Here is a 22,146-nt window from a genome sequence, read left to right as displayed (position 1 = left end):
GAAGCGGCCACTCGGAGCTGTGGCCGTAAGGTCTCCGGTGCCTGTCGAGGCGGGAATCCCCGAACCCGGTGGTGGACACCGGAAGTAAGGGAAACCGTCAAGCTGAAGAAGGAGTCTTATCGGGCCTGGTTGGCTTGTGGGACTCCTGAGGCAGCTGACAGGTACCGGCAGGCCAAGCGGACTGCTGCCCGGGTGGTTGTGGAGGCAAAAACTCGGGCCTGGGAGGAGTTTGGTGAGGCCATGGAGAAGGACTATCGACTGGCCTCGAAGAGATTCTGGCAAACCGTCCGGCGCCTCAGGAGAGGGAAACAGTGCCCTACCAACGCTGTTTACAGTGGAGGTGGGAGGCTGTTGACCTCAACTGGGGATGTCGTCGGTCGGTGGAAGGAGTACTTCGAGGATCTCCTCAATCCCACCGTCACGTCCTCCATTGAGGAAGCAGAGGCTGAGGGCTCAGAGGTGGACTCGTCCATCACCCAAGCCGAAGTCACTGAGGTAGTCAAGAAACTCCTCAGTGGCAGGGCACCGGGGGTGGATGAGATTCGCCCTGAGTACCTCAAGTCTCTGGATGTTGTGGGGCTGTCTTGGCTGACACGCCTCTGCAGCATCGCGTGGCGGTCGGGGACAGTGCCTCTGGGATGGCAGACCGGGGTGGTGGTCCCTCTTTTTAAGAAGGGGGACCGGAGGGTGTGTTCCAACTACAGGGGGATCACACTTCTCAGCCTTCCCGGGAAAGTCTATGCCAGGGTACTGGAGAGGAGAATACGGCCGATAGTAGAACCTCGGATTCAGGAGGAACAGTGTGGTTTTCGTCCAGGCCGTGGAACACTGGACCAGCTCTACACCCTCTACAGGGTGCTGGAGGGTGCATGGGAGTTTGCTCAACCAATCCACATGTGTTTTGTGGATTTGGAGAAAGCATTCGACTGTGTCCCTCGCGGCATCCTGTGGAGGGTGCTTCGGGAGTATGGGGTCTGTGGTCCTTTGCTAAGGGCTGTCAGGTCCCTGTACGACCGAAGCAGGAGCTTGGTTCGCATTGCCGGCAGTAAGTCGGACCTGTTCCCAGTGCATGTCGGACTCCGGCAGGGCTGCCCTTTGTCACCGGTTCTGTTCGTAATTTTTATGGACAGAATTTCTAGGCGCAGCCAGGGGCCGGAGGGTGTCAGGTTTGGGGACCACACGATCTCGTCTCTGCTATTTGCGGATGATGTCGTCGTGTTGGCCCCTTCAAACCAGGACCTTCAGCATGCACTGGGACGGTTTACAGCAGAGTGTGAAGCGGCTGGAATGAAAATCAGTACCTCCAAATCCGAGGCCATGGTCCTCAGTCGGAAAAGGGTGGCTTGCCCACTTCAGGTTGGTGGAGAGTTCCTTCCTCAAGTGGAGGAGTTTAAGTATCTCGGGGTCTTGTTCACGAGTGAGGGGAGGAGGGAACGGGAGATTGACAGACGGATCGGTGCAGCTTCTGCAGTAATGCGGTCGATGTACCGGTCCGTCGTGGTGAAGAAAGAGCTGAGCCGCAAGGCGAAGCTCTCAATTTACCGGTCAATCTACGTTCCTACTCTCACCTATGGTCATGAGCTTTGGGTCATGACCGAAAGGACAAGATCCCGGATACAGGCGGCTGAAATGAGCTTCCTCCGCAGGGTGGCTGGGCGATCCCTTAGAGATAGGGTGAGAAGCTCGGTCACCCGCGAGGAGCTCGGAGTAGAGCCGCTGCTCCTCCACATCGAGAGGGGTCAGCTGAGGTGGCTTGGGCATCTGTTACGGATGCCTACTGGACGCCTTCCTCGGAAGGTGTTCCGGGCCCGTCCGACCGGGAGGAGACCCCGGGGAAGACCTAGGACACGCTGGTGGGACTATGTCTCCCGGCTGGCCTGGGAACGCCTCGGTGTCCCCCCGGAAGAGCTGGAGGAAGTGTCTAGGGTGAGGGATGTCTGGGCATCTCTGCTTAGACTGCTGCCCCCGCGACCCGGTCCCGGATAAGCGGAAGAAAATGGATGGATGGATGGATGATTTTTTCAAAAATGATTTGATTCAAGGTTTTTATGAAGAATAACTCAATACAAGTCCAAACAAATGCGCAATGCAGGTATTTTCAGTCAGTCGGTATCAGGCATCACAATAGTAGTGTACTGGAGATATTCAGACTTAAAGCAGTCTAAGATCAGTGCATTCTTTGATGTCATTCAATTTCCAAATATTGCTATTCTAATTTCAAGAGAAGACCCATTGGGAATACACAAAATAATGAAAATAACGTGTTAGAAAAAAGGTTATTCTATTAAAATCTATTAAAAATAAAAAAACACATTGTAACACACTATCAAACAAACCACTCGCTCCGTCATTTATATAAGATTCATCTACTTCAGCTCAATGAAACTAAAGTTTCATGTATCTTATCATGTATTCTTATCATTATTACCGGTACTTGTCACATTAAGCAGATTATAGCGTACACCTCAATTCTTTTCTCACACTGTCGAAGCCTATTACAGTTTATTTTAGATCTGATGGCCACACTGTTACACACACACACACACACACACACACACACACACACACACACACACACACACACACTCTCTCTCTCCCAATTCAATTTTTTCAAGGTTCTCTCTCTCACTTTCTCTCTCTCTCTCTCTCTCTCTCTCTCTCTCTAACAGCACACACACCATCCCTGGGACACCACAGGAAATAGAATCAAATAACGTTGACCAGAGAGAATCACGATTTGCCACATCATATTTGCCGGTTGAGAGAACTTCCCTCTTGGTCTGTTTTCTCTCTCACTCATTCCTTTCAATTTATTTGAAAATAAAAACATTTTAAATGTAAAGCCAAGATGACATTAATACGATTTTTATGAGCCATGTTCACGCACACCTGTGACCACACATTCAGTAGGAATGAGTCAGACTACATAAGCTACAATGATTCACCAGTACAAAGGCAAAGGAATTATTAGAATTATTCATAAAAATCATTTTATGGAAAAACAAATTTATATAAACAGTTTGCAGGGATGCACGATAAATTATTGGCCATACCGGTATCGGCCGGTAAATGGTCATTTTCATGTCATCGGCAGTGGCGTTGCTAGCCCCCTTAGCTAAAGCCCCCCTTAAGTTCTAGCTTAGCCCCCCTAAAATATTGTAAGTACAAGTCTGCACAAGTATTCGAGATCGCTTCATAGTCCCCTTTAAAACTCTTATTATGAAAACGGCTGTAGGCTACGTTATTTAGCGCATTCTTCAGTTCATAGCAGCACAGATTGGATTGAACGTAATAAGCAGAGTACAATGTGACATCTGCATCTTTGCCATTATTTGTTATAAATGCAGCTTACATAATATGATGCAGGAGCAATACAATTCCCTTTCTCATCCACTGTAAAACATTTTATCAGCGTTCACCCCTCGTCACACTGTTAACTAGTTGTTTACGTAACCTCTAGCTAAATTAAATCATGTCACACCAATGACTGCATACTTTAGAAAACAAGCATGATGATGTTGTTGCGCACAGAAATGTGACATTCATGATGATGTGTTGTTTTATTTTTCTGCACCTAGTTATTGAGAGCCGGTGGTAGTTTCGAGGGCCCCGGAAAGACCACGGGCAGATAGAGTCAGCCTGGTGCGGCTGCTGTGTTATTTATTGTTCTGAGTTTCGAAGACGAATATTTTTATTCATTTAAAATATATTGTGGATGTAATACATGAACACGCAGTCATGCACAGGAGTGACAGCACTCGTGCTGATTAGAATGAATAGCAGGGAAAACATATCAATATCATATCAAGTTATTTCTTTCAGCAGTTGATTGAGACATTTATTATGTGGATTTATGACAGTTATTGTCACTTTGAATTATAAATGTTGCAGATCGATCGATTAATGTGATATTCATTTAAATAACTTGTCTTTAATCTACATATTCCTTCTGAATAATTTATTTTAGTGATGTAAACAGTATGTGGTGCTAAGAGAGGGGCTATGTATTATTTATTTATATATATCCTCATTGGAGGCTGAGCCTCCCTAACATTGAAAACCTAGAATCGCCCCTGGTTGTCGGTATCAGGCGATATTACAATTTAGGCCGATATGTTATAGCCGAAAATCTTGAATCATTTCCTCTAGTTGAACCACTTCAGCTGCACGCTGCTCACAGTTAAAATACAGTACTGATATAGCAAAACATTGTTGATGTAGCAATGTAGATATTTATGAATCTGTAAATTATAGAAACAAAAGCATATTGTTTGAAGGCGACTGCTGTCTGAATGCTTTATCTCTTGAGACCTGTTAGACTTGTGGTTATTAAGAACACCTTTCTGGGTTGCTCTGGAAGAACATCTTTAATTTGTTTATTAAATCAACATAATACCAGAAAAGTACAGAAAAGTTCTTCTACCAGAAATAGAAGAACGAATATTTAGTTGGAGAACAGTAGACTTGGTACATGAGTTTTAGGAGAAAAATGGGTATATCGGTCAATATATTGGTTATCGGCTTACAATGATAAAGAATTATCGTTATCGCAAAACGGGACCAAGAAACCCTACTATTAGGCTAACAGGACTGATACATCTGAAAAACTTAGGAACAACCAACAGTGAAAGTAACAGGGAAGGTTTGGTAGGTTCCTTCTGAAATGAAAACTTAAAGTCAATACTACAGGCTTTGAAAATACTAGCTAGTTTGTAACTTACGCTGTACATTACTCGGTTGCACCCCTTGCTCTAAAAGCAGACATAGCTAGTAGTTCGTAAGCCCTCCGTAAAGTAAAGTATAGTCGCATAAAACTACATTTACCTTCAATAGTCCAAAAGCAGCCTTTAAATTCGTGAGTAAGAGTGTCGAATTGTTGTGAATTTCAAACGTTCTTGGCATTAAAACATATTATAAAAATGATTTGTATTATTTAAAAAGTTGTATTTATTAACGGTAAAATATGTTTTTATTAAAGATAATAATACCTATATAAGAGTTACATAATAGGTAGTTTATAAAATATTCTAAGTTAAACAAAATAAAAAAAATGCTGATCTTTCAACAATACGAGTGCAGGTGTTTTCTGCTTTAAGTCTATGATTTGGGCCCAGTTTCACAGACAAGGCTTAGCTTAAACCAAGACTATGCTTTATAGCCCCGGTTTCACAGACAAGGCTTAAGGCTAGTCCCAGACTAAAATGAATGTGTGACCTGTTTTAACTGAATATAACTTGCCCAGAAATATCTTTATAAATATGCCATTGTTGTGTCTCGAGATGCACAACAGTAATGTATCCTGTATCCTGTAGGTATTTGTATAAAAGCGACATAAATATTTTAACTCAACTAAGGCATAGTCCTGGCTTAAGCTAAACCATGTCTGTGAAACCAGGCCTTAGTTAAATAAGTATATTTAAAATCGCTTCATTAAAAGTGCATTAGGAAAAAAACATGCTTACTGATATGCATCTTGAGACGAAACAATGGCACTGGCATTTTTTAAGATAGGCCTATATCAGGGCTATCAAGTTATTTTTATTTAAGACATCTCAAACATTAATTTTAGTATGGGACTATTAGTATGGGAGAAATTGAAGCCTTAAGCCCATTCATTTTAGTGGTAGCCTAGCGACATCCAGCAACACGAGCGAAAGTGACCACTGCCAACAAGAAGTGGGCGTGTCTAGCGACTCGACAGACTTGAGATTTGCTCAACTTTATGCACATGATGAATTACTTTCTGCACGGTGCGACTACCAATAAGAGTGAAGCAGCGGAGCTCACATCAGCCGTCTCTCGTCCGGTACTGCAGGGTTTGTTTATAAATGTTTCTAGCACAACCAAAGCTAGGAATGACTTCGGATTCATGACAATGTAAGCACTGTTTGAACTGCTCATCTATGATGATAGGATGTGGAGATACGGTAATTGTACTGGCTTCACCTCCAAGATCAACTATATGCAGATAAGCAGTAAAGCAACGAGAAAACAACCAATAAGAGTGTGAAGAGTAAGCCATTACTTCATACATTTAGATGGAGAGGCTAAGTACAGAGGTCAAGAGTGCAGAGACTCTGTGACCTTTAGAGATTAAATATTTGTATCTGAGGACAAACCCTACAGAGACAGAGCACATTTAGGCCACGCCCACATTGGGGGGAAACAGTCCAACCCTCTCCATTGACTTTCTATTCATTTCTGACTTATAACAAAAAACAGAACAATGTCTAAAAGCTGCTGTCTGACAAGGTGTACAGTAAACAATCTAAAAAACGCAAAACTACGTTTTTATAAGCAACCGAACTGTAAAAGCCAGAGTTTAAGGAGACAAAAGTGGATACAGGCAATATGACGTGAAGCATCAGCAGGAAGAAGGGGTAAATTGCCGGATCCAGACACACCCAGTGTGCTTAGGATATTATGCGTAGTTCTGTAGTTTTTAGCTTGTTTACTGTACACCTTTTCACATAGCAGTTTTTAAACATCCTTGTGTTTTTGTTAGAGGGAGGCAGCTTCCAACAATGGACAAGTCAATGGAGAGGGTTAAATGGTCCCTCGCAGTGGGTGTGGTTTTCATATGATGCGTTGCTCTCTGTTTCTATGCTGCAGTATGTCATGCATTGCTTGCATGCTCTGAAATGCGTGTAAGCCCCCTTCTTAGTCAAAATGCCCGTCTGGGCATTGACAGCTAAGGGAAAATAAAAAGGGTGAGGAAAAAAACAGATGTGTCAGTATATTTGATCTGTGCATTAGGTCTGGCGATGTAAATGCAGTCTAATAGACCTGCCACTTACCATTCATCAAACATCAATATTGACATAAAAAGAGAAGTCAGTGCTCTGGTCTGGTTAACTAAACTCTGACTGCATGGAAGAAGTTTAGAAGGTCCAATGTGTAATTTTTAAAATAATATTTTTTTATAACACTGCATATATGAATTTATATTCCATCTGATATTTGACCTGTGTTTTGACTTGCATAACCTTATATGTTTTGCTAATGTCAATATGTTTTCTCGTACAGCTGCTTTGTAACAATGAAAATTGAAAAAGGGCTACATAAATAAAGTTGGTTCGACTTGAGTTAATGGCAAAATTTGCATCATTGTTTTTTTTGTTGCCTTTATTAATAGTTGAACTTTTTTAAATGTTACTTAACTGACCAAGACTTAAGGGCTTTTAGTTTGTGCTGTTGTATTAAAATGTATACTGAGAGTGGTGACATTTCACTGGTATTTGTATCAAGCACTAAAATAATGACAATCCAAGTTGTCTTTGCACCTTAGGTTGCGGAAGCACTTTAATGTCTAAAACATGTCCGCTTTGTTCATATGGTTAAATGTTTTCTAAGAAGGGGAACTATTTATGAGACTGCAATGTATAAAAGACTCACAAAGTCACTTTTTTGGCAGCACCAAAGACAAACCCAAAATCACAGACTAGGTTGCTGTTTAATAAGGCATAATATCTTACATAAAGATCTATTCCTTAAGGGAAAACTCTCAGAATCAGGTCAAGCCCTATACCTATGTCCAATCTCAGCATGCTGTCTGTGCCACTGGCCATGGTGCCTCTTCCCGAGTCTGCATTTGCATTTGTTTATCAAATTGCATGATATAAATCTCCCCACTGCTCCACTCTCTCAAAAACAGACCATTTGCATTGTAAATACCTCTCCAGAGAAGAGGAAGAGAGTGGAGAATTTAAGGCCATGTTCCTGAGGGCGAATATAAGAGGCATGTTTGCGTCTTGCAAGTCCATATCATTGCTGAGATCACACACTAGTCCCAAAGAAACTCAATATTTTCGAGCAATTGACAAACAGAGGAAAGCAAATAAAAAGAAACAAAAAAAGAGAAGAAATGTGTTCACATTTTTCATGAACCTAACGGCTACTACAGACTGAGATGTACCCACAGATAGTCTGTTACCTGGAATTCAATGCCATAGTTTTCCCTGCAGAAGTCCCGTAGTTTTGGATAGACGTGTTCTTTAAGAGCATTTCTCTCTGCTTCTGTGTCTGTAACAAAAAACAAAGAATAATCAGAGAACAATTGTCTGTATGTGTTTCTTTGTAATTGTCTGTATCTTACATTGTAACAGACTGTCAATGAAAAAATAAATCTCTGAGGTGCCACCATTGTATAGTGGTTGTTTCAGATGGTACTACCACAGTTCTTTAATGTATACCATGAAACAATGATCACTTATAATTACCCATCTACCATTATATTTATGTTGTACTTTAAAGAATCATGGGAGTACCCCGGTGAAACCATCTTTACCATGTTAATAGTTGTTAGTTCGCCCCAAGATATTTTGAGACATGTCTGAGTGGTATTGTGTCCAGCCAATGCTATTTGGTAACCATTCTTAAATATCTTCTTTTGTGTTTGACAGAAGAAATAAAGTCACACAGGTTTGGAATGACATGAGGGCAAGTAAAAAAGGAAAGAATTTTCATTTTGGGGTGAACTATCCCTTTAAAAGCAAATCACATACAAACACATACAAATGCCTTGCTCACAATTCCTTTCATTCTCTTAAAGACTCTGTTCTTTCATACATTGTATTTTCTCTCACTGGGAGTAGCTGCCAGAATTATTTGAAAACAGAGATGACCTTGTGTGTGTGTGCGTGTTTAAGGTTCACATACATGTGTATTGTACGTGTGACGCTGCTTATAACATGACACTCTATAGGCCTTTTCACATTGCTCTTAACCCCGGGTTATCTTCATTCTAAACCCCAGTAGAATGATACGACCAGACGCTTAGCAACGGACACCCAATCAAAAACTGAAAAGCGTTTACCTCTTTTCACAAGCTGTGCACAGTCACAGAAACTCTGGGCGATGTGTAAACAATCCTTTGAGTTTTTATTTATCGGAGTAGGTAACGTCACCTTTGGCTTAAAACGCCCAAAAAGGATTTGCAAGGTGTCATTTTTTCCCGGATGCGGAACAACAAGGTATTTTTATTCCGCCAGTTTGACGGCGCAGTATTTTTCCAATCATGACTGTTGACAGTGCAAATATGCACATAAGAATGTTAACCCAGGGTTTAGTGATGTACAGTGTGAAATATCAGGTTATGAATACCCAGGGTGATCTCTTAACCCCTGGTCAATTATAAACAGTGTGAAACGTGAAACAGATAACCCAGGATTCGGTTTACGTGGGGTTAAGAATAATCCGGAGTTAACAATTTCCCACAGGTTTGAAATGACAAGAGGATGAATAAATGCCAGAACAGTTAACACTGCAATTACACCCCCTTAATGTCTTCTAAAGATTACAGATTTTGGCTGAGAATACATGATGGCAGTCAACTGTTTCATGGTCACGTAATATCCCTACGCTTAGTGAAACATCTCTTTGTATGCTCTCCTCTGTCTTTCTTCGTCTGTCATTCTTTGATTTACCTCCGACTGACATCTTAAGCAGTTTTCTGTTCTATGATGTTTCAACTCCTGCAACATCGTTTCCTCTTTTGTCAGTCGGCGTCAGTTTTCCCATTTTCAGACATCCGCCGATAGCTGACAGAGATCGGGAAACTCTGACTTGAGAGCTTAAGATGAGGTCAATCATGTGCTTCTACTGTAGATATCTGTGTCAACCCATTCAAGAGTTTTTGTCGGGTAGAGCAGCTTGTGGACCTCTAGAGTGTTAAATCTTTCATATCTGTCCATTTTGTTCTTTTTTTAGGATAGTATTTGGGCCGTCCTTTAAAGTATCCAGTCTCAGCCTCACTTCTCTCGAGCATTCTTATTTTTTTGCAGGACTGAAAAGTGTTGAAATGAAATGTGTTTTAAATGAAGGATGCGAATACCAGTTGGATTCAAGCTTTGGTTGAAGGGAAGATCAAAAGTGATTCAAGTGAATTAAGGATTTCTGTACTTCATACAGTATGTTTGATAATTTTGGAACAGATGAACTCATATGCTTACAGTATAATGAACTGTCGTATTTAAAAGACCCATATAGTGTCTTTAAAAAATGACACTTTTCAGTTTAGTCTAAAACGGAAATGTTCAAAAGGTACACATGCAAAACCTCAAGGCATAAAAAATCTAATGCTTTCATGATCAGTGACTTTGTCAATTAACAAGACTTATGCACATTGATCTAACACCTAAATCACCTCATACTGTGGAAGACATTTCACATGCCACACACATTTTCATATCCGATCTTAACTTTCGACTTTTATACATCGAGAGCTGTGTTAATGAAATAAGGTATGAAATATTACATTTACGCATTTGGCAGACGCTTTTATCCAAAGTGACTTACATAGCATTGAACTATACAAGAAAACATTGAACTTTCACATACGCATGTACCATGTTTGGCGTGATTGACGATAATGAAAACAGGGACAACAAGAAAGAAAACTAGTGAGGTCATTCCCAATGGGGGTGGGCGGTTTTATCGAAAAGGAGATAGGATTGAATGGAGGAAGGGAAACAAGTAAAGATGAAGAAGTGAGTCGTACGTTGGGGACGAGGGAAGAAAAGATTTGAACGTGACTTATAATTTCTATAATAAAGCCTTGTAGCCCCAATCAAAAGCTGAGATTTAACATCATCTCATACAAAAGGAATGAAAATTGTTCTTTATGTTACACATTGAATGACTCATCCCTAACATCTCTCAGCCTCCCATCAACTTTGTTCTATCCCTGAAAAAAAAACGTACTTTCATAAAACCCTAACTTCCTTAACAATTCCCTCCTGTATCGCGTGCCTGGAAAATAATAGACGCCACGCAACATTTACACGAAGGATGTCTTCAGAAAAAGCTTTTTACAGTCATTTAATGTTCTAAATGTGCTTAAATAGTTTATGAATATCCACATCGTTTTGAATCCCAAGCTGGAGCTATAACAGTGTCATGTTTAAAATCTGAGATGTCGCTCCCATGGGGCTTTCACATGTGTCTCCGGCAACACAATAACCGCATATAGATGAGCTCAGTGTGATAGAGCTGTTTGATGCCGAAGCAGACGACTCTGAGGGATTAGGAAAGGTCTCTTCTCTTGCAAGATGGAGGACGATGCAATGAGAAGTGGCCCGTGATCATGCGTGCTTAAATCCCTTAGGTGACTAAAACACGTCCCTGTTAGGAATCCATGAGCTACATGACATTAGTAAACTAATTACTAAATGCTCAAAGGCATCAATATTTTCTGAATATTTAAAGCACATAATTACCCATTATTATGATAAGCTGTTTAAGTGTTTTCTAAATGCAATGCCTAGAAAGCAATGATTTTTGTGTTTAATATCAACTCTTAACATCCTGTCAAAAAATAAACATTTATTACAAAAAATCTGTGTTAAATTTGGACCCTGGTCTCTAAACTTGATTTAACTCTTGTACTAAGTTCCGTGTTAAAATACTGTGAAAGCACATTAATAAATCAGCTCGGCAAAAAACGCACTGTTTTATACAGTAGGGTCATTCAATTCAAGGTCTTTAAAGCAGTACAAATGTTGCACATAAAACTGTAGGTGCCGTTGTTTGCCCCAAAGAAAAACAAACAAAACCAAACAAGCATTTTAATGTTATCTCACACATTTCCTCAGACGTCAGCAAGATTCTTACAGGTGCTGTCTTGAACTAAATCTGACCTCAAACCTGCCTCTAACATGAATTGAGATAATTGCTCTCAAGTCAGAGAAATTATGAGAGTCACACAATTGAGACGTGAATGTGTATTAAGGTCAACTCCCCTTGTAATTCTGTGATGCACAAATTGCACCCTCTAGTGCTTAAGGGGGAAGAGCATTGCACCAAATTCCAACAGCAGACCGTTTCAGCCACAGAAGGACAGAGGATACGCATAGTTCTGTATCATTAATTTTCCACCTTGACAATTAAATGAATGACCTCTGGGTTGTACATTTATAAGTCCGCCACATCGCAGTTCAAAGTACACCTTCTGGTCACACTGGTCACCTCTGCTTCTCACTAAATCATCTCCATCTGGCAGTTTCTAGAGATGACCGTTGTTGACCGGAAGAAAATACCTTACTATCTAATGCATTAACAGTATACTAGTACAAGACAAGGATGCATTGCATCATTTAAATAAAAGTGCAAGGTGATACTGCAAAAAAGTGAATGAGGTGTGAGCTGTCTCTTTATGCAAAAATAGAATGTTTTAGTTTGGGCAGTTAATAATGGTCTGTTTTTCAAAGAATTATATCAAAACATTATTGTGCATTACCACAATACATGACAGGTGAAACATCTTCGGTAGAGAATATCAGTGTTTCTTTTGCTATTCAGTTCATCATCATTTTATTAAGACATTTATCAATTCAATGTACCCAAAGGTATCTTCATCGTCAGCTCTCCACACAACTTACTCCTCTCTCACTCTTCCTCTTCTAACCCACTTCTACAGTACTTTCCCTTGGCTTGTTTACTCCTAGATTAGAAGTACTATTTTAAGGTCTCCCTGCAGCCCATATTTAAATGTATGGCTGCATATGTGCCGCCTAGTTCCCGTGGCACTCATTTATTTTAAGGTCAATTCTAAGAAGGATTGGGTTTTAGCCTTTACGTGTATAAACGAGAAATCGATGTTGGAAACGAGGACCGACTGCGAGCAAGAATTTTCTAGTCTTGAACTAATTAAACAGCGTGAGAGATTCCCTATAACGCAACTAAGGGAGATTGTGTAACTGTTAAAAATTTGTGTCACGGTTGCCAAGTCTTTGCTTCTGTGGACCAGCGGTAAGACAGACGGCTCCACTAACCGCTGTCACTGCTGGTCTTGTCAAAGCAAACGGGACTCCTGCAAACATTCGAGACAGCCGGATCTCCGAAGACGGCAGTGTGTGTTATGAAACGGGATAATATGGAACCGTCTGAATTCGTTACTGTAAAATCTGGTTCATTAACACATTTGATGATATCACGCGTCTTGCGCATCGTTGGCGCATTAACAGGTGTCCTTCTGGTTGACGGAAAACTTCCTGTAGCTCATTTGGCGCAGATGTCATGGGTTTGATAGTTCACACATACTAATAAAACGTAGATCTTGCAATGCACTGAAAACAGGTACTTTGCGCTCTTACCGTCGGGGTTGGCACAGATGAAGACTCGGACGCTCCTGCCCGTGGGGACGTGGAACGGAGGGAGCGCAAGGACGTTCCCACTGATGGCCGCTCTGCGCAAGGCAGAATCACGGGGACAGGGCTGCCTGCTGCCGACTCCAGACGGCCACATGGGTGGCGACTTCCAGCGCGCCTGCAAACAGAGAAAATAATCCAACGTGTTTACAAAAACAGCATCATCCATGAATGCCTGCGCATATACACGCGCGTTTCGTAAACTCTGCATCTTAAACGATGAAATTGACTTATAACCATTGCCTATAAAAACCAACGCTTGTAATTTTCTTAATGGAAGACCGGCGCTTAGTAGGAATATATTTTAGAAGAAATTCAAACATACAGTGTGTACTTACGTATCACTTAAACCCGATTTCCTGTGCCAGTGATGTGACCAGAGAAGAACGCATACGCGAACCGCAGTCCTTTACTATGGTCCCCGCACAAAGGGAACGAGCGATCGACGATGTCCGTGTATTCTCAAACAACGGATCTAAAGCAGTTTCAAAGAGTTGAAGGTGGCTTTGTCTTAATCGCGTTTCTTATCACATAGCAGATCTAGAGACAAAGTTGCGCGTCAATCGCACAGTAAACCAAATTCCTCCGAAACGCAATGTCTCGCAAACAAACTCAATGCCACGAAAACGTTAAGCATGCTTACACACTAACACAACACACTTGAAGCGCACGTTCATCCTCTTCATCCCGGAGCCTTGCACAGTATCCGATCAGGTATTCACGGAAATCAGCGGAGACGGCGATACAAACGCCCACTTAATTTCTTTGGCTACAAATCAATCGCAAGAGTGACGGTCATTTCCCAAAGCTCGGCGGTCAGCATCCTCCTCCTGCCGCGTCTTGTAAATGTCTGCGCTCGGCGTTCGCTGTCCGCAGTGCTTGCGGAAAACACAAGTGAGATGACAGATATGAGAGTGGAGGGATAGTCCTCTCATCGCCAGCTGTCTCGTAATGCGCAGCGGCAAGCAGAGGTACGAGATGAGGAGGAGGGCTCTGAATCGTTTTCAATAACTGCTCATCGTTCGCAGCGCGCTAGAAGTTAAAGTGAATTGAATTCATAGATTCGACCGCATTGCTGCCCGCTTGGGGAAATGCCTAAACCTCCCATATTTCCTTCCCAAACATGGTTTTTGTTCAAATAAAAAAGTGCACGGAAACCATGAACGTGACAGAAGTGTTAAAACTAATGTACGTGCCTGCTCCTATGCGCTGTTCTTCAGCACTTTGCTAAAATCAAGCACCAAGATTTTCCAATAATCACAAAGCTTAAGATGAGGAAGCATTTCTCCCCAAGCATTGCATTTAAAAATCAAGCATACAATACTTCATATAACATTAGTTTAAATTAGTATCTTACTGTTCTTAAGGATTGCTTTGTCGTTTCCACACTGGGTTCTGTTGGCCACGATGCTCTAATATAAGGGCCGGACCCTCTGCATGAGGCACGTGTGAACACTGCAAGAGGAGAGATGCTGAAACTGGCAAACAGCAGTGGTTTAACCTTTCTTTCCTCTCCTCTTCCGGTAAAGCTGTAATCCCTCCAAGACGGAAGCAACTCCCCTCTTTCGACTCTAGATCGGTTTGGCAGTGCCTACCTTTGTGGTACAGACCAGGCTTCGGATGGCTTGTGCTGATCACAGAGCAGTGCGAAAGATCATATTCTCTCATTCATGTGAGTCTTACAGTGAGCGGCGTGAAACTAATGTAGAGGGGTTTTGTTTAAACAGCCCCAGCATGCCGCTGGCAATTAGGGAAAGTGAAAAGTGTTGATGCACACGCACACACATTTATGGATCCAACTAAAATGATTGAAAATGTTGAAATCAGTGATTTAAGGTTGTGTACTAACAGCACATTTGCAATGTTTAAGTGTTCGGGCAGGCCACATTCACACACAAACAGTCATCATTCCGGCCATATTCTGACCATCTGCAATAACGTGGATGTATTATTATGCTACAGAAGTAGCCATGCAAACAGAACAACTCTATAGGGACAATGTTGGAATCCATATGGTTACATGGTTTATGGTTCTCTATCCAGACTTGCTGCTTATTTTAGACCACGAATGCACCAATGTATGGGTTCACATACAATACATGTAAGAGTATCCTTAAATAAGATTTGAGAGTGTAGGTTTGTTTATAGTACATGCCATTCGAATGGAGATATATGCGCGCTATAGAGACAGAGAAAGACAGACTAACATCTTCGCATGAATGCACGTTTGTGCATTCGTCCTTGTGTACCGACATTGACGCCAGAGACACCAACCAGCCAATGAGACCCATAAATCAAAGCCCAGCTTCCTTTCTCTTCCCCACACCTGTCCTTTGTCTGCTCAGAACCCTCCTATACATCTGCTACACCACCAGCATATCCTTGCCTCCAGATAATCCCTCCGCAGATCGATACCCTCAATCCCCGGGACAAATGCATGCATAGCTTCCATAGCTGGCCAGACAGAGGCTTTGTCTTCCTCTCAGAATGCATAGAATGTGAAAATGGTTTGCCTCCATCTCAGAGAGCGAGAGACTCACAAGGTGAATGTACGAGATCAAGGGCTTTGTGGTGCAGAGACCTTCATTGACGGATAGCCTATTGGCACATAGCAATTTGGGGCAAGTGTAAAAGAGAATAGATTTAGGCGATAAATATAGCTTGACCGAGTGGAGAAAGCTGATTTGTGTGGACAAACTGATTGATGTCATTTTTGACAGATTGTGAAAGCACCTGGGTTGTTTTATAACAGAATATTGTTTTCTGGTTATATTGGAAAATAGAGCCACTTTTTTGCTCATTTGAAGACATCGGTATTATTTTGAAGGAGATTTGGAAACATGAGAAATAATTTCTACTTCAGTATGAAAAACTGTCATTTAGGTTGGGGGCTTTGAGGAAAGCACATTGTGAGTTTTAAGAGGACGTATTTTGAACATACAAGTACAATACACTCTAATATAAATGCTGGGTTATTTTCAACCCATGGTTATGTCAAAAAGGGAACAACCCAAACGTTGGATTAAATAAACCAAGAAAATGTCCATATTTCATCCAACCAACCATATTTTATCTTTTAACCCAATGGTTTGGTTTGACCCAATCATGGGTTGAAAAAAAACGTCCCGGTTACGTATGTAACCTCTGTTCCCTGATGGAGGGAACAAGACGTTGTGTCGAAGCCGACAGATGGGGTTCGCCCTTGAGAACCAATCGTCTCTGACTATTTTGAAAAGGCCAATGAAATTGGCGAATGAAATTTGCATGCCGGGCTCCGCCCCCGGATATCCGGGTATAAAAGGGGAGCCGGCGTGCTCATTCATTCACCTTTTGTGCTGAGGAGCCTGAGAGCATCTCGTGACTGCTGCAGCGGACGGCTATTGTCGTGGCAAGAAGGACACAACGTCTTGTTCCCTCCATCAGGGAACAGAGGTTACATACGTAACCGGGACGTTCCCTTTCTGTCGGTCTCTCGACGTTGTGTCGAAGCCGACAGATGGGGTTCCTATGGAAAACGCCACGGCACTAGCCGCGTCACAATCTCTAGCGAAGCGACGTTGACCGGCCTGGGCGAGCCACACGTGAGCGCTATCGCGAAATTTGTAACCTTCCAGTGGGCAGGCAGGGGCTCCCAGAGCTTTTGGCAAAGATGAGTAGCCCCTGCCCTCTGCCAACTCGGACGGCCCCATTGGCGAGGGCCATCCAGTCGTAGGGCTACTGGGTAAGCGCTGTTCCTTCAATGAGGACGTGCGCTACGGAGACCACTTCCCACCCTAGGGGGGAATACAGTGGAGACACCAACATGGTCTCACCAAATAGGGGAGAACTCATGGGAGGTATGTGCGGAATGCCGCAAGGTGGATGTCCACCTGGGGAGGTCATGGGTTGCCACGCGGGGAACCATCTCATGACGACATCTCAGACGGAACCACCCTAGTGGGGGGTTACTACGTGTGGGGCACTAGGTCCGGTTAGAGCTATATGTAATAACTCAGCTTGATACCCGGCCATAGGCGGCAGGGCTGCTCCGCCGAGCCCGCCGCCCTGAGTGCTATTGATGGATGGACGGACTGCCTATTCTTCACCCTTGGGGAAAGAAGGGAGGCAGCCCATAGCGCACTGGTCCACCTCAGAAGGGGAATGGCGCTATGCGCAGGCGTACGCCCCACGACTGCTGGTCTCACCTGCTGGCAAGACTCGAGCTGCCGACTCCCCACGGAGGTTGTAAGCCTCTGCGAGGTATAGCGTAGCCCAACCCGCAACTCTACAGATGTCTGCCAGAGAGGCGCACTAAGCCGATGCCCACGAGGAGGTCACACCCCGAGCGGAGTGTACCGTCACTCAAATGGGCACGGGCTAGGATCGGCACGCCGTAGTGACGGCGTGTGCGACCCAGCGCTACAACTCTCCTCGGATACAGCACTCCCGTTGCTGACCTCCATAACAGACAAGAGCTGCTCAGGGCCTTGAAGCCCTCAGTGTGGTTCGAGTAGAGGCGCAATGCGCTTACTGGACACCCCACGTACAGGTTGGGTCTTTCTCCCGGTGTGGGAGCGCCTGCAAGTTCACCACCTAGTCCCAAAGGGGGGCGGCGGAACTTTGGGCACGTAAGTCGGCCGGGGTCTCAGGATCACGTGAGAGTCACCGGGCCTGAAATTTGGCAATCGGTGGACACGGAATGCTTGCAGGTGCCTCACCCTCTGGATGGACTCGAGCCCCAGCAGGAGAGCCAACCCCCCTCGCAGAACGAGGAAGGGGCTCTCGGCAGGGCCCGAAAAAAGGGGACCCAAAGGTCCACCTTAAGGTCCCAAGAGGGTACGGGGCGCGGACGAGGCCTTAGCCCCTCGCGCCCTAGAGGAACCTAATAATCAGGTCATGCCGCCCCAGAGGCTCACCAGCAACTGGTACGTGATAACCACGACAGCGGGTACCCACGTTCCAATGTGGAAGGGGAGATTACTCCCCAGCCTCTCCTGCAATAGGACAGCACGTTCCTGAGCGAGCAATTCCGCGGGTCTTCTCCTCGAGAAGAGCACCAGGACGAGAAGGGGCGCCACTTAAAGGCATCCAGCCTTGTGGGCATGGCCCTTGCCTGAGTGACAGTCTCCACCACTGAGGGGGGTAGGTCATCCAGGAACTCCTCGTCCCATCCAGGAGCCAGACCCAGAGGTCCGGCTCGAACGCCACAACGTGTCCATCCCCTGCGAGTAGGCCCTTCGCCAGGGGATTTGGCCAGGGGGAGTTGTCGTCAGGAGTATTAGCTCCGAGGACCAAGTGTAGTTGGGCCCGTAAGGCGCAACTAGCAGCACTTGATACTCCCTTCCCAGACCTTGCACAGGACCTGCGCAATGAAGCTCACTGGGGGGAAGCGTAGTTCCGCTTGTCCCGCGGCCAACTGCGCGCTAGGGCCTCCGTGTCGAGGGGGGAGCCTCGACCAGGGAGTGCCCAGCGGCACTGGGGGGTGTTCAGGGAGGCAACAGGTCCACCTGTGCCCGCCCAAACCACACCCAAGCCGGCCGCAGTGGTGGAGTCGTCACTTCGCACGAGGTGTCAACTGACGAGAGAGCGCTTGGCTGTCTGGTTCAGGACACCCGGTGGCGTGTGACCTGCAGGGGCCTTGCCACCTGCTGTCTCCACCAGGGGTGGAGTCGTCACTTCCCACGAGGCGTCAACTGACGAGAGAGCGCTTGGCTGTCTGGTTCAGGATATCCGGTGGTCATGTGACCTGCAGGGGCTTTGCCACCTGCTGTCTCCACTGGAGGCTGCGCGCTAGGGCCTCCGTGTCGAGGGGGTCCTCGTCCAAGGAATGCCCAGCGGTACTGGGTGGTGTTCAGGGAGGCGACAGGTCCCCCTGTGCCCGCCCAAACCACACCCAGGCCAGCCCGCAGGGGTGGAGTCATCACTTCCCACGGGGTGTCAACTGACGAGAGAGCGCTTGGCTGTCTGGTTCAGGACACCCGGTGGGCATGTGACCTGCAGGGGCTTTGCCACCTGCTGTCTCCACGGGAGGAGGCGTTTTGGGCGAGTTGCGATGACTGCAGCGAGCGAGTGCCACCCTGAGGTTTAGTACGCTACGCCGGTCGTGCTGTCCGGGCCAGTATGCTGGCTCTGCACGAGAGGCCGGAGCCTCATCAGTGCAAGCAGGACAGCTAGCAACTTGAAGGCAGTGATCTGCCAACGCAGGCGGGGGCCCGTCCAGCGACCCGACACTGCGCGCCCATTGCACACCGCACCCGCACCCCGTAGGGAGGCGTCTGTCGTTCCACGACCGGCCTCAAGACCTGCTCGGGGTTAGGATGCGACGGCAGCAGGTGTAATGACGATACGCCTACTGCCGGTGCGCCACGCTCTCCAGGGAACTCATCTCTGTAGTCAGTGCTGTCGCGGTCCCATGTGCGTCAACCCGAGGGGGACAGGCCACCCCCGAGGACACCATGCCCAGGAGCCTCTGAAACTGATTTCAGGGGACCGCTGGCTGCTGCCTGAAAGTTCAAGCAGCTCAGCACTGACTGTGCGTGCTCGTGAGCGAGCACGCCGTCATGGAGACAGTGTTGAGTTCTCTACCAGGAAAAGGGGGAGCTCCGCGCCAGGGAGAGCTGCTCTCTTTTTCCCGGCTGACCCATTTACTGACATGCCAGCCCCTCGACAGTGCCGAGGGAACTGTACATGAGAGTATGCGGTCAGTTGTCATGAACCACTCCTGGCGTCTGACAGACACCAGGACGCGCTTCTGCGCCTCCCGAACGGCACCCTTGCAAGGTGCTGCTCAAGGTATGCAGCGACCCCTGGTTTTGGGGATGATGAAGTGCGGCTGTCGAAGCCACTGGACATCTCGGCCGAGGGGACGGTTCGATCGCCTTCGCCAGAGGGGTGGCAGCCCCGGCCTGGAGCACAGGAACATCCCTGCCTCTGCTGAGGTAAGAGGATGCCTGAAGTCCGGCGGAGGTCTGGCGAGCTGGATCGAATGCCGAGACGGACCACACTCCCAGCCACCGTGATGGTTTGAAATGCTAACCAAGCACCCAGAGACCTCACAGGGGGGGCTGCGATCTACTTCATCAACCCGCGGGGGTTGGTTCAATGACTAGCAGTGCTGTTCTCCCCGGGGGGAACGGCTCCGCTAAATCACCTGCCAGGCGATGGCGCAGCTCGACGCACCGTCGAAGCGAGAGTGCTGAGGGCTGCTTTATACTCGTCATTGCGTGCCGCCACGACGCAACGTCGAGTTGCCGAACACCATCTTTCAGAGGGTGAGAGCGGCTGCAAGTGGGACCCAGAGAGAGACCTCTCCTTGTGAGAAGGCGGGCACTAGGCCCCCGAAGGGGCCCAGAAGGTGTTTGGGACGCGGCAGGGACCGCCCCAGTCCGACCATCCAGCAACCCAGGCTGGGTCGGGCCCGATGGTTCAATCTCTCTAGGTGGTCCTTCTCTTGACGTCCTCCTCCGGGGGGCCACCTGCGGGGGCACCAGAACCGGAGTCGACGCTGGAGAAGGCCAGGGCTGCTGGGGGCAGACCACGTGCGAGACCTCGACGGCCGAAAGGCGGCCGGGTCACAGCAGGCCGGTCTGTTTCTACACTGTCAAAAGGCTGCTGGAGCAGTCCTTGACAGCGCCACCAATCAGCCGACCTTGCGAGAGGGGAGTCGGGAAAGTGGCCTTTCTCGACATCGCCCCCCTGCGCAAGATTGGGTCCGAGGCATCTTTCCGGGCCACTGATGTGGACATCGTCCGACCCAGCCTGCGCTGCCACCGCGGTCCCCGGAGGGCCAGTCGGCGGCGGCACTACTTGGGTCGGTCTTACCCCGTGGGGCTCTCTTTAGCGCCCTGGCCTGCAGGAAGGCCATGCGTAAGAGTGGAGGCAGCTTGGTCCACGGCACTGCCAGCCTCAACACCAGAGATGTTGAGACCTTACATGCCCTGGACGGTGAGTCTAGGTCAAGCCCCCCAGGTGGCCGCCGTCTGCGGATACCCGCGACTGCATGCTCCACCCAGGGTGCATTGACATAGTCCCTAGCTGCCTCCCCGCCCCGAGGGAAGAGAGGGCGATAGAGTCAGCTAGACGGAAGCGCGCCGAAAGGGACGCTCCAGGTCTTACTGAACTCCTTATGCAGCTCGGTAAAACTTGGCACTTGAGCCGGGCCCAATGTGCGAGTACCCAGCCGCGAGCACCAGGGCTGCACCGCAACCCGACGCTCACGGCGGTCCGAGCGAGCATGGCTGACATCTTGACGTCTGCTCTCACCTGTGCTCGACCTCCCGAGGGAGGGAGCTTCAGGGAATCGCCAGAGTCTGATGCCAGCAGGTCGCGCTCCGATGTTGCAAGAGACACCTCATCTCCACGGCTCGTGTCCGAGCGCGTGGCTGAGGAATAAGATGGCTTAGGACCATCCTTGGGGACCTGCTAAACAAGCGAGACGGGGCGCGAGCGGTCCGCGAGCCGACCGGCTGACGGATTAACGCTCACGATAATCCCCACATCACCCTCGCTGCTCGCCGCCGCTGACGGCAGGGCCGTAGCCGCTGCGGTCACAGAACGGGAAGCAAACGAGGTGGTGGCTTGCTCTTGACAGAACGTAGCCAACGTGACGCAACGTCTGAATAGCCGTCCGCCCGCAGTGACGCAACGTCTGACTAGCCATCCGCGCGCAGTGACGCAACGTCTGAATAGCCATCCGCGCGCCGTGCGGGCAGGACGAATCCACGAGGCTGCCACAGTGATCGGACCCCCGAACACTTGCGGCAACCACCGTGTCCGTCCCCGTCCTCGATGAGTGTACTGCACCCAAGAGATCAGCGGGCAATGCCACGCTGAGGAAATTGCTCTTTTAGAAAAATACCTCAGGAACTGCCAGGACGCCCAGGGGAATCTCCGCTGCACCGCGTCGTAGAAATCGGCAATTCGAAGAATGTCATCAGATGCGAAGGCTCCGAAGAACAAAAGGTGAATGAATGAGCACGCCGGCTCCCCTTTTATACCCGGATATCCGGGGGCGGAGCCCGGC

General features: G+C 46.9%; 1 protein-coding gene across 1 annotated transcript in view; it reads right to left on the bottom strand.

Moving 5' to 3' along the window:
- nwd2 (NACHT and WD repeat domain containing 2) overlaps nucleotides 1-13,831 on the bottom strand; it is a gene marked incomplete at both ends in the record, with an annotated part of 39,993 nt that extends 26,162 nt beyond the window's left edge. The window contains 3 exons of the mRNA XM_079482223.1: nucleotides 7,934-8,022; nucleotides 13,092-13,263; nucleotides 13,817-13,831. Of these exons, the coding sequence (XP_079338349.1) occupies nucleotides 7,934-8,022; nucleotides 13,092-13,263; nucleotides 13,817-13,831 (276 nt within the window). The remainder of the gene's footprint in view (nucleotides 1-7,933; nucleotides 8,023-13,091; nucleotides 13,264-13,816) is intronic.
- Between the last annotated feature and the right edge of the window lie 8,315 nt (nucleotides 13,832-22,146).

Source organism: Barbatula barbatula (assembly GCF_947034865.1).
Source record: "Barbatula barbatula genome assembly, chromosome: 1".
NCBI lineage: Eukaryota > Metazoa > Chordata > Actinopteri > Cypriniformes > Nemacheilidae > Barbatula > Barbatula barbatula.
The sequence above is the reverse complement of the archived record's forward strand: the minus strand, read 5'-3'. Positions and strand labels throughout refer to the sequence as shown.